Genomic DNA, 12,964 nt, shown 5'->3' on the forward strand with positions numbered 1-12,964 from the left:
TGAAAGCTTTACTGTATGATCTGTTTTTGAAGTAGTAGTTCCTCGTTAGTTGTGATGGAAGCCCGGACAGCAGCAGCACTGGTCACCATATTCAGAAAAAAAAAAAAAAAAAAAAAAAAAAAATACAAAAAAAAAAAAAAAAGAGAGAGAAACCTCAGATGTTTTTTGTAAAACTTTTAGAATATATCTTACGAAGTGGGTTTTTTGTAAGGAAACACTTTCTGAATCAGCGGTGCTGTACTTATAGCACACTCAGTAATACATTTATTACCACATAGCACAGCACAATACTCATCCTTTTAAGCTCCGCCCCCTTTTCCTCCGCCCCTCCCCTCCCGGCCCGTGCGTCCACGTGCGTTTTGTTTTCCTCTCGCGCTCACGTTGGCTCACCTTCCGTCTTAAAAACCATCGACTCGGTTCCCTCACGCTTCAGTGAAGAACTTGAAACTCCGCGGCGACAAAACATTTCAAGACGTGAAAGACGAAGCAAAAACAAAAAACGATAAAGAAAAGGAAAAATAACAGCCAAATAGTGACGTAGTTCTCCGCGTCTGTCGGGAGGCGGTCGACAGATTTCCGTGTTGCTACCTAGTGTCGTCGCGTCCGTTCGCTCATAGCTGGAACCACAGTGTAGTCTGACAACCAAATGACCCGGAGGGAGATCTCCACCCCCCGCATATCGCCCTCACCCCCTCGTCCTCCCTCTTTTGGAAAGCTTTAAGATGCTCGTCGAGGCTTTAGCAGGTTCAGAGTGTTTCTAGGTGATTTTTGTTTTTCTCCAACACCGCCATCAACAACGTGGAAGTAATAATCCTCATAACTTCTCCCACTGCTTATTTTGTGAGTGTGTGTGCGTGTGTGAGCGAGCGAAAAGTGTGTGTTGTAGTACAAGAGGCTGCATGACTGTAAAGGGATGTTACAATGTTTTTATTCTGTTTTTTTTTTCTTTTTAAATAAGTGGTTTCTTCAGCACTTCTGTCACTCCTGAGATGCTTTTATTTCTCTGTCCTTCGGGGTGTCCCTCTGTTTGTTTTTTTTCCTCATGTATCATTGTTTCTTTTAGCTTTCTATTTACTAAACGTATCATGTTTGTTCTCAGCACTGTAAAACAGTCCCTTCTACGACATTGAAAAGCAATATCACTGTATGAAACGTTCACAATGTATTTGTTATGATTGACATTTGATTCATCATCATTATTATTCACATGCACCCTAGGTGTGATAATTGAAGTAAATCTCTTTTATACAAATACTAAAAGTGTGCTTTTGTTGTTTGTTTTGTTTTTGTTTTTTTTGTTTTTTAAACGGTTCCCAAACTTATAAGTATTCTCAGAGAAAAAGGTCAGTTGAGGTTAAAATGAATCGTTAGGGTTTCAGAGGTCTTTTGAACTCCTCCGGTCGTCTCCCTCAGGTGAGTCGCTTCAGATCACGATGCGTTCCGCACAGGAAGTGACGAGTCTGTAACCTGTGACTGATCTCGTGCGCTCCACAGGCCGCTACTCCGAGCTGCAGGTGGAGTTTTCTGCCGCCGTGCACACCAGCGCCGAGCAGAAGGAGCTCATCCTGAAGCTGGAACACGACCTGAGCACCATCCAGACCATGTCCCCCCTGTCGCGGCCCGACGCCGACGGGTCGGAGGTCGGCAGCATGGGCAACATCCCGGAACCCATCAAAGAGGCCTCCGCTGGATTTGCAGGTGCGTCCACAACAAACATGTCTCCCCTTCTGCAGACAAATATGATTCAAGTTGATTTTCAGTATGATTGGATGTAGTTCAGTCCTAATTATAACATAGTTATAAACTGTTATAGAGAAATATTGGACCAGGTGTACCTTTTATCAGAAAGAAAAACTAAGCATACACAAAGTCAGCAGTAGCAAAGGCTTTGAGGAACAGGTTGGTGATAGCAAGAGTTAAATGGAGCCAACCAGGAAGGATGCAGACCTGTAAACAGAAGCATCTTGCGGTGAGTACTTTCCATTGGAGAGTCAATTCAAAGATGCACTATGTTCCTACCTTAGTCCTAATCTACATTAGAGAGAAAGGTGCAGCTAAATTTTGAAGCACTGGGTCTGGCGTACTTTCTCATCGATGGAAAAACCAACCACATCAGTAGCACTGAGCAGGAAGCACTTTCTATTATGATTACAAATAGCCCATTTATCACCTGTGACAGAAACCGATCAGTCAGCAGCTTCTTTCTAGAAAGACGTACAGGAGAGTGAAGCCAAGAGGACTTTGGATGAAAAAGGAAAGCGAAGGGAACACGAAGTAGATGGCAGCAGTGACTCCATCATTGTTTTTTGTTCTGGGAAGAGACGCAACTAAACATGAAGAAAGAAGAAAGCTTAATCAATAGTAGCAATAGCTTCCTCTGTCGCTTAGCTTAGGAAGGAGACGTTGCTAAAAGCAGAACCGGTGAAGAATTGTCAGTGTTGGTGCTAATGGCACTAATAAATGTCGGTAGCTTACTTCAAGAAAGGGATGCAGTAGAACTGAGCCGGAAGTACTTCCTATGGAGAGTAAGGATTATGCAATCAATGGTATCAATATATTTTTCATTGCCTTGGTCCAAGATAGAAGCTCAGCTAAACAAAGAAGCACTGAGTTTGTGTTACTCTCTGAAGAAAACACTGTTGATGGCAGCCATGTTTCAGTCAAAGGACTCAAGTCAGGAAACAAGTGGACATTAAAAGAAAGACACTTCTTACCTCATTAAACAAAAACCCCGTCCTTCCCACAAGTACAACGTCTTTCTTTTAGATTTGTAGAGTTGAATGGAAAGCATTATGTGCTCCAAGATGCTTTATTTCTGAAATCTCTCTATAGCACACAGCATACATATAGGAAACGATTGAAGAGCAGAGCAAGAGTTTCTTTCTGCCTAATCTGAGCTGCAGAGGGATTAGAAAGAGGACGGCGTGCTGCTTACACAATCAAGCCCTTAAAAACAGAAAGGCAAGTGTTCTTTGATTTGGCTCAGGGCTTATCAATGGGAAGCAAAGTTTCTGTGACAGCTTGATGGCAATCCAACAGCACGCTGCCAAAATCCCTGAGCAGCTTTTTACAACGGAAACCTTGCTGAAGGCTGCCTGACCTGAATCTCACCTTTTATTAAGTCAAACTTCACAATAATAATGAAGAAAAAAAAAATCATCTAAATTCTAACTTTGCTATGACTGACTTTGTTCTGTTCAGTTAGATTTTTCTGTCCTTTTAAATTCAGATGAAAAGGAAAACATCTGTTATTAATCTGTGGCAGAATATATTTACAATAAAGACGGATTGTTTAATAAAAATGGATAACAAGAAGCTTCACTGCTGGTTGGTAGTAAGAACAGGGAAGCAAAAAGATCAAGTTTTGTTTGCTTTTACTCGATTTAAGATAAAAATAAAATAAAATTAACCCTTAAGATAAAATATTAGTTTCTGCAGAATTTGTACAAATGTTATGTAATTTTGAAAGATTTTTCTTTAATTTTGCCTCTCATATCACAGACTACATGTGGTGTAGGGTCAGAGTGTGTTTTCTGTTTTCTGATGAGACAAATGAAAGAAATCGGCTTAACACCGGGTGTCCACACAGTCTTAAAAAGTTTTAAATTCACATATCTAAAATTAAGGCCTTGAATTCATAAAAAAAAAAAAAAAAAGAAGCAAGTTGGTCTTAAATACGTTAATCGCAGGCCTTAAACTTTGTTGTGACAGCATTATTTTATGTAGTTTTTTAATACTCCCAATAATTTTCTGTCATTATTATTTATTATTTATGTTATTACTGTCTGTGACCCGAGGTGATTGAGGCTACCGCTAACATGCTGCTAATAAACCCTTGCTAACTAGCTAGCTGGTATTTTTGCCTCTATCACGGGAATGAAGCTGTGTTCAGTTCTTGTTATACTCGATTGTAATGCGGCAGGTTCTCCAAAAATATTTAGTTTAGCTTTAGGTTTTAAATGTCATTCAAGGTGGCATTAAAACGATCTTCAAAACTCTTTAAATTTGATTAGCTTGAGTCGATGTTTGTGGCCCGTCACCTCCAGGTTCAGGCGCGACCCCCCAGCCCGAGCTTCCCCAGGGCCAGATGGACTCTCTGCTGTCCATCATCTCCAGCCAGAGGGAGCGTTTCCGCTCCCGGAACCAGGAGCTGGAAGCCGTGAGTCGCTCACAAAAGACCGTAAACGTGTCCCCGTTTATGTTTCCACCGTTTCTTCCTCACGCGTTCCCCTCTCGACCCCTGCAGGAGAGCCGCGCCATGCAGCAGACCATGCAGGCCCTGCAGGGCGAGCTGGACAGCCTGAGGGCCGACAACATCAAGCTCTACGAGAAAATCAAGTTCCTGCAGAGCTACCCGGGCAGAGTGAGTCTTCCCTCGCTCTTTTGGAGGTGGATCCCGGAAGAATGCATGAAGGGAAACTAAAATCTGTTCTTGTTGTTGTTTTCAGGCCGGAGGCAGCGACGACACTGTGATGCGCTACTCCTCCCAGTACGAGGAGAGACTGGATCCATTTGCTTCCTTCAGCAAGAGAGTATGAGACACGCAGCGCACTGAACTCAGCATAAGCAGTCCTGAACACTCAGTAGAGTCCAAGTAGTTGTTTTTCCCCTTTTTGAAGGATCATAGTTTACCTGAAGTTTCTGATTCAGTGTTTCATTCGTTTCAGTGCATCTTTAATTTGCAGAAATCCGACCAACCTTTAGTGGTTCAAAGGTAGATATACAGAAGAGCTCAGATGTGTGAGCTGAAGGAAAGGAGCCCATACGAGTTGAAAACGTCAAGGAAGAGAAACAATCAGTAGTGGCAGCATCCACCTAGTGTTTAAAATGCATTTCATCATTAAAATATTTAAAATTCACCTCTGAAAGAGTTTCAATTTAAAATATAAATAATCCTGGATGTGGGTCAAGCTGGATAATTTGTCTGTTTCTGTGACGTTGATGTTGTGTTCAGGAGCGTCAGCGTCGATACCTGAGCCTCAGCCCTTGGGACAAAGCAACTCTCAGTCTGGTGCGTCTAAGAAACTCTGTCTCTCTCTCTCTCTTTCTCTCTCTCTCTCTCTCTCTCTCTCTTTCTCTCTCTCTCTCTCTGTCTGTTTGATCCAACTCAGACCCACTCACTGTTCTCTGTTCCAGGGCCGTGTGATCCTCTCCAACAAGATGGCCAGAACCATCGCCTTCTTCTACACCCTGTTCCTGCACCTCTTGGTCTTCCTGGTAGGGAACGGTTAAACCACTGTGTGAAGTTCAGCTTTAGAGAAATGGGACACTGTTTTTTGGGGTTTTTTTTTATGACTTGAATTATTAAATTTTTTTCCCCCAGGTGTTGTACAAGACCGCTTGGAGCGAGAGCATCGGCAGAGACTGCACTGCTTTCTGTGCTAAAAAGTCAGCGTTCATCCCGTTCTTGGCTTTGAACACTCAAACATCCTGCTAACTAAAAGTAAAAAAGTAAAAAATGTTTTTCTCCATTTTTCTCCCAGGTATGCTGACCACCTCCACCGCTTCCATGGGAACGACCAGAACCTTTAGGCTGTCCCGCTTCGGCACAAGCTTTAGAGCAGCGCTCCTTGATTCTCCTCCTCTCTGGTTGCAGTAGTTGTTCTGTCCACTAGAGGGCGTTTTAAGGCTGTGGACAGTTTTCATTCCCGTTTCCTTCTCTCTAATAAACTGTAAACGCTTTACTGGTCTAGATTTATGACTTGATGGTTTTGGATCACTTATACTGAAAATGGTGTTTTACATTGTGTTCTGGTTTAATGAAGGTTGGTGTCGTTAAAGGGACCAGGGTAGTCTTTTTTTTGTGTGTGTGATTTTTCTTTTTTTTTTTTTTTTTTTTTTGATGGTTTCTATGGTGACAGGTTAGCAGTAGAAATAAGATCTGATCACGGTGGTGGTATGAATACAGTTTTTTCTTGATTTTACGGCGTTTAGAAGTGAATTGGATGCAGTTTTATTGATCTGTCTTTGGTGCAGAGATCCTCTGGTTGCTGTGGCTTCCTGACTGATGTCACTGCAACGATTTAAGTTACTGAGTCTGTCATCCTTAAGGACATTACTGTGCATGTTTTCCTGCTTACTCCTCCCTTCCCATCCTTGCAGCTGTATTCTAAATAAAGACCATGCAGCAGTTTGCTGTGGACTGTTGTCGTTTTGTTTCTGAGCCGGAGCCGCTTTATTTCCCTTCAGCTTTTATTTACGTCTGTAAATGATTTTTTTTTTCTCTCCTTTTTAAAGTGCTGGGTTTCACGGGTCAGGAGTTGAAACCTGGAGCCGCAGCATCATGGACTGCAACCTCCATACGTGGCGCACCTGCTCTCTTCCTCCCACATCTGAATTATTAATTGCATTTATATGTCAGGTTTGTGGTTTAAACACGATAATGTGACTGATGCAGCATATTGTCGACGTGTGCGTAGCAAAGTAAGGTGAGAAGACAAAAACCGTTGCAGGTGGACAAGAAATAAACATTTTATTCTTTCTATTTCATTCATAAATATGAATATAGTTCATGTAGCAACGAAAAGAAATCGTTGCTACATGAACGATTGAAATAGTATTTCAACTCGAAAGACTATTTCAAATACACCAAAAGATGCATAATGTAAGAAATATTGGGAAAATATTCTAATTTCCTTATTTTATCAATTTGTTTCATTGATCTGTTCATCTTCCATCCTTGTAGTTGGATTTCTACACTTAAAGCTTCTCCAAAGACTTCATTCTCATAAATTTGCTTTTATTTGGATTTTATTTAGAGGCATACATACGGTAAGTGAAAGGACCAAATGTGTAAACACGTGAAACACTATTTTTGCATAATTTCATTTGTATCTTGGTTGGTTTATCGAATAACACACATTGAAGTGTAGTTGTAAGGTCAAAAATGTCAACATAAGCATTTATATTCCACATAAAGAATACAATATTGTATGGAGGCGTTGAAGTGGACAAGCAGGTTTAAGTCAACAGACTAGCTGAAGTCAAAGAGCAACAAAAATCTTTTATTTTTGTAATATATGGAGGACTAAAATTAAAATTATGCTCACGACCAAAGCAACAGATAAACACACAGGACGACAAACCAACTTGTCATGTTTTTTTTTTTGTTTGTTTGTTTGTTTTAACTGAGAGGAAGCAAGAGTACCCAGAGAGAAGTGTTGCCTTTTTCATGTTCTAGCATAATTTGAGCTTGTTGACCTCAAGGCCAACCAGCTAATAACTGCACTGAAAGTTACAAAAAAAACCTCACAATGTGCTGATTGGAGATCTGAACGTCGACAGGCCCACTTAAGGCTCCCCTCCCTCCCGTCTGCATTATTCATGAGACGCCTCCTCTTCAGGAGCGCCTCAGCGTGCGGCCATTAGAGCCTGGCTCTCCTCCTCTTCCTCCTCCTCCTCCTCCACTTTTCACCGTGTCTCGTCCTCGTTTTGCTTATCAATCAGAGCAGACGGCGAGCTATCTCGGCACAATTACGGCCTCATCCTGCCCTCCGCATCGCCGTTCACCTTTAACCCCGCACACCTAACACATCCCCCATCATCCTCCTCGGCTCCAGCACTTACTCCGTTTCCCTTATCTCAGCTGCTCCAGCCTCCATCAGGCATAACAAAAGGTCTTGAGTGAAGTCTAATGGCCCCGATGTTATTTTTACTGCAGACGACGGCTCTCTTTATTCAGCCTGATCTGACGGGAGAAGCTCCTTCATGTCGCGTTTCCCCCAGTGAGGAAGTAATCTGCTTTGGTGGTGACAAAAAGAAAAAAAATGTATATATATATATATATATATATATATATATAGACTGAGATATTCTTGTTTCATTTCCAGCAGGAGTTCAGCAGAGGGCAGTAAAGCTGTGTTTTATTGTTGATCATCTGTCATGGCTCTTAGTTCCGTTTCTGTGAAGTGACCATGTTAGGAGTTTTTGCAGGGGAAATCTGAAGTGATGCTCCCTGCATGCGTTTTCTGCATAACGGCTACAAACTGTTTGTTTTTACTGGGGTGCAACAGGGATGTACTCGCACAAAAGTAGTGCATAAAATTAAAGTGAGGAATTAAAGGCGTAGTTCAACAAGAGTGTTCACGAATAAAAATGTGACGGTATACATTTGCATTCACCCACCCTTGAGTTGACACTCGTAAAACATGGTGTCCACACAGCCTTAAATTCATGTATCCAAAATTAAGTCATGAAAATGTCTTTAAATTAATTGGGGGGGGGAGGGGAAAGCAATAAGTTAGTCTTAAACACATCAATCACCGGTTTTACATTTTGTTGTGGTAGGACTATTTGATCTCATTTATTCCGTGTAGTTTTTTTTTTTTTCTTGCAGGATCTGACCGTTACGTGGGCAGACGTCTCCACTGCGTTCTGTGTGACTCGAGGCGGTCGCGGCTACCGCTAACATGCTCATGCTAGCTAAAGCAAGGGTAGAGTTAGCTAGATTTATTTGCAGTTGGCTGAACACACTCGTCTTCGCCGACATATATAAGTTCTCTGCGATTTTCTTTGGTGCATTTCTGTCACCAAAGCAGGTCTTAAATTCCATTCATGGTGGTTTTAAAAAGGTCTTAAATTTGAGTTGGTGAAACCTGCAGAGACCATGGAAGTGAAAAGCTATCCTCCTACCTCAGAGCTGCTCAGAAAGAATTCAAGCAACATGATGAAGAGTTCGAGGAGTTCCTGTGGTTCCCAACCCACAGGGAACCTCACCGTCCCTCACCATCCACTTATATCTTCAATTTACTCAAGTAAATCAAAGATTTAAGGTGAGTGGTCACAATGTGGCTGATCCGTGTCACCAAACCTGGCTGCAGCCCAGGGGCCCACATCCTGGTGAGCCCGGTGTTATGCCCAGAAAAGCCCCCCTGCCCAAATTTGCATCCCCTGTCGCGGGAGCGCGCATCGCTCTAAGCTCTCGCATATTGACGAGGAAACGGATAAAAATATGACCGAAGAGGAAATTTTTAAGATATTTGTAACATTATCACGTTTCCTAACCATGTAATCCCTAATACGGTGGGTTTTATTTCGCAAATTATTTGAAATAAATACGGTTTTTACACTTTTATTGACACAAATGAGTCGAACTTTTTTTCAGTCCGTGTCTGTTGTAAACGTTCTCCGCAAATGGTTTGAAATTCTCTGCTTTGTCTTTTGATATCATAATAGCTCAAAAGCATTACAACAGAGACCCATTATGTAGAACATTTTATATCATGCTTCACTTCTAGTCTGTTAATGTAGGAGGAAATGCAACTTAATTTATGAGCCTGAAAATATTGGCATCCGTCTTGTTGATATGAAACTTATAGCATTAGCTCAGAGAACAAGTGTAATTACGTAGAAGAGATTAAATCATTTCAACTCTTTATTTCCCCCAATTAGCACAGGGATGCATKTTTTGGCAATATAGATTTTGAGCCTGCCACAATATGCATCCCTTCTTTATTCCCCACAAATATTATCCTATCGATATAAAACTTATACCAGCAGTTCTTGGAGCTACTCTCATTATGTAGAAATAGTTATTTTACTTTTAACTCTTTATTTCTCAAAGTTAGCACAGGGATGCATTTTTGGGCAATATGGATTTCCAGCCTGCCAAAATATGCACCCCTCTCTATTCCCTTCAAATATTATCCTATTGATTTAAAACTTATACCAGCATTTCTTGGAGCTACTCTCATTATGTAGAAATAGTTATTTCATTCTTAACTCTTTATTTCTCAAAGTTAGCACAGGGATGCATTTTTGGGCAAAATCTCCAGCCTGCCAAAATATGCACCCCTCTCTATTCCCTTCAAATATTATCCTATTGATTTAAAACTTATACCAGCATTTCTTGGAGCTACTCTCATTATGTAGAAATAGTTATTTCATTCTTAACTCTTTAATTCTTCAAATTAGCACAGGGGTGCGTTTTTGGGCAAATTTCCAGCCTGCCAAAATATGCACCCCTCTCTATTCCCTTCAAATATTATCCTATTGATTTAAAACTTATAACAGCAGTTCTTGGAGCTACTCTCATTATGTTGAAAAAGTTATTTCTTTATTATCACTATTGCAAAGATAATGAAGGAAGTAATTTTGATATGCAACCTTGGTAAATGTAGAGCATGTACAAATCTTTATTATGTTCTTACATAAATATAACATCAATTTTTTATTAAATTCAACAAAAGAACTTTCAAAACAGCAACCTTTTTGTAAAACCAAATAATATTAAAAATACAACAGAATATACTACAAATGAACTGAACGGTATTAATTAAAGAATGTAAAAAGAAAATTTATAAAATATACATAAAATCTAGATGCACATTTCACAAAAGTAGGCTGTGTTGGTTGGTGGGAATTTGACACAGCCTTGGTGGTACCACCAGTTGCATCCRTCACATGCGATCTGTAAGTAAAAAAATCAAAATGGTCAAATAACAGCATGAATAACAACATAATGAATTTTTAGTTTCTTATTTGATAGCTAAATGTTAGTGTTTTTTCCAACATAATTCTTCTTCTTAATCATCAATATTTGTTTGGTAGATCATTCATTCAGAAGGCAACATAATGTTCCTGACATGTAACTAGGTAAAAATAATTGTAGTACCATAAACAACTTATTTTAAGGATGATTTTATGACTGTACTTAAAAAAATTTATTTTGTTAAAGTAATTAATTTAATTGTTCAATTAATTAACAACCAGCCTTGGTTGTTAATTAATTTCATTTTAATTTATTATTTTTATATGTAAATACTTTGCAACCATTGTAAGGCTAGTATATGGTTTGCTTCAATTTATTTTTAACTGCATTACATTGTTGTCTTACCCACAGATCTTCGGTGTCCTCACTGCCACAGTGTCTGCAAAGGTTATYCACAGAGTCTACAGAAAAACAAAGAACAATTRTCCTCTCTCTATATATGAACTGTCTACTCATCCCTTTTTGATAATATATGATCTCATAAACAAATACAATTAATATTATAGGCWCAYAATTATGGAATATTATGCTGGCTCAAAAGGARGCTGTWTAATCWGGAAATGAAGAGCATAKGTATTTAATGTAGTTCTGTGATTTATGGTACAAGAAAGTGTCACTTTACTTAATGTTTACTTTTTTAATCATTTTCACCAAGCCAAGCGACTAAAAGTATAAAAAAGGCATTCAGAAAAAAAAAAAATATATATATATATATATATGTGTGTGTGTGTGTGTGTGTGTGTGTCTTTATTATAGAACAATGCCTGGTGATATTTAATGTTCTTCACTGATAGAATTTGAATAGGATATTAACATGATTGTACTTCACACATCTGCAAAGTTCAATTTTAATATTTCTAGTTAGATAAAATAGCTGACCTAACACACTTTTGGCGTGCATGATTTTACACCTAACATAGTATTCCACCCACATAGGAACTGAATACAAAAAATTTAAGACACCTGATTCTGAAAGAAGTGTGAAAGAAATGTTGAGTCGCATGGTGTTAACATCTTCTGCTGTTGATGGAAAGTTCAGATTCTTGTTTTCCCGGATGCACTCTGCAAACTGTAAAGACAAATATAGGTTTATGAAAAATAAAAGATTAACATTGTACACACTAAAAAAACTAATTATCTTATTTCATTGAGGTCATGACATTTATGAATAATGACTCATTTTTGCTATACTTATTTCAGACTTTTTCCATTGTCATTATGATAAATCAGCCATTTAGTAAATCAATATAATTTTTAAATTATGTTATGATTTCAGGCAGAAATGCACTGTTTAAGTTAGCTAAATCTGTTGATCATCTTTAATCAGTGGTCCCCAAACTTTTTCCTGTGAGGGCCACATAACTTTTTCCTTCTCTGGTGGGGGGCCAGAGTCAGTTTGTAACAGAAAAAGTGTGACGTTTGCAGAAGTGCTTAAATGTAAAAATGTATTTTTTTCATGAAAGCACAATCAAAAAACCCTCTCTATGTTTTTCACAGAAAAAATCCAGAAAGGATTATAGTCCGTATTTTCCAAAATATGATCTGCACTGGACTATAAGCCACAACCCCAAAGTCATTATTATTATTATTTTTAAACCACTAAACATGCACATATAAGCCACAGATATCTCTGCCGCTCCAGGTTTTCTGCAACGATGCAGCAGCATCAGAGGTGGGCAGACACCAAAAATATGAGTCATAACAGGTCAATTGAATATCACATTTATTAGAGTTGAAAGAGAAAAAGCTGCGAAGTTTAGATTTAACTGAACTGATAACAGTAGTTTCATAACGGAAAATGTAACAGTATAAGTGCTGATCCTTTGTGTTGCTACTAGCATGTGTTAAATGAAAATGGGCACCTTCTTCTTCTTCTTTAGGTTTCAACAGCAGTTTGCATCCATTATTGTTGCACTACTGCTATCTACTGTTCCCTAATATCTATATAATATCTACATAAACTAGCATGTAGTCAGAAATATATAGACAGATATATGTGGAAACACATAACACAGTACACATAAAGGCTACATATGTGCTCTGTATATATACATAGAAGTAATCATAGTCTAGCATATATATTTAAAACAAAACTTACTTTGAGGGCAAACACACCACATGAAACAACATCCTGCTGCATTGCATGTTGTAATGTGTCACATTTCCACCTTGACACTTTAATTCCTTTGCTTCTCATAAAAGCCCTTGTTGACAGGATAAAATTTAAAATTAACATTGTAGTTATACTATTTACATTTTTGATTATAATTTTAAAAAATACTTTGTTTTTCTCACCTTGTTGCTTCCAAGCACCTCTTCACATCTTTTTGGGACTCTCCAAGTGAGTTAAGAAAAACTGTCCTTTTATCAAGAGGATAAATTGAAGGGAATAGAGAGGGGTGCATATTTTGGCAGGCTGGAAATTTGCCCAAAAACGCACCCCTGTGCTAATTTGAAGAATTAAAGAGTTAAGAA

At 38.9% G+C, this 12,964-nt stretch overlaps 1 protein-coding gene across 1 annotated transcript in view; it reads left to right on the forward strand.

Annotated features, from left to right (window-relative positions):
- cux1b (cut-like homeobox 1b) overlaps positions 1-6,135 on the forward strand; it is an 82,394-nt gene extending 76,259 nt beyond the window's left edge. The window contains exons 15-22 of the mRNA XM_008425799.2: positions 1,495-1,698; positions 4,047-4,159; positions 4,247-4,363; positions 4,449-4,532; positions 4,955-5,011; positions 5,137-5,217; positions 5,324-5,388; positions 5,484-6,135. Of these exons, the coding sequence (XP_008424021.1) occupies positions 1,495-1,698; positions 4,047-4,159; positions 4,247-4,363; positions 4,449-4,532; positions 4,955-5,011; positions 5,137-5,217; positions 5,324-5,388; positions 5,484-5,532 (770 nt within the window). The 3' untranslated portion in view covers positions 5,533-6,135. The remainder of the gene's footprint in view (positions 1-1,494; positions 1,699-4,046; positions 4,160-4,246; positions 4,364-4,448; positions 4,533-4,954; positions 5,012-5,136; positions 5,218-5,323; positions 5,389-5,483) is intronic.
- Positions 6,136-12,964: the final 6,829 nt, after the last annotated feature.

This window comes from Poecilia reticulata, linkage group LG13 (assembly GCF_000633615.1).
Source record: "Poecilia reticulata strain Guanapo linkage group LG13, Guppy_female_1.0+MT, whole genome shotgun sequence".
Taxonomy (NCBI): Eukaryota; Metazoa; Chordata; class Actinopteri; order Cyprinodontiformes; family Poeciliidae; genus Poecilia; species Poecilia reticulata.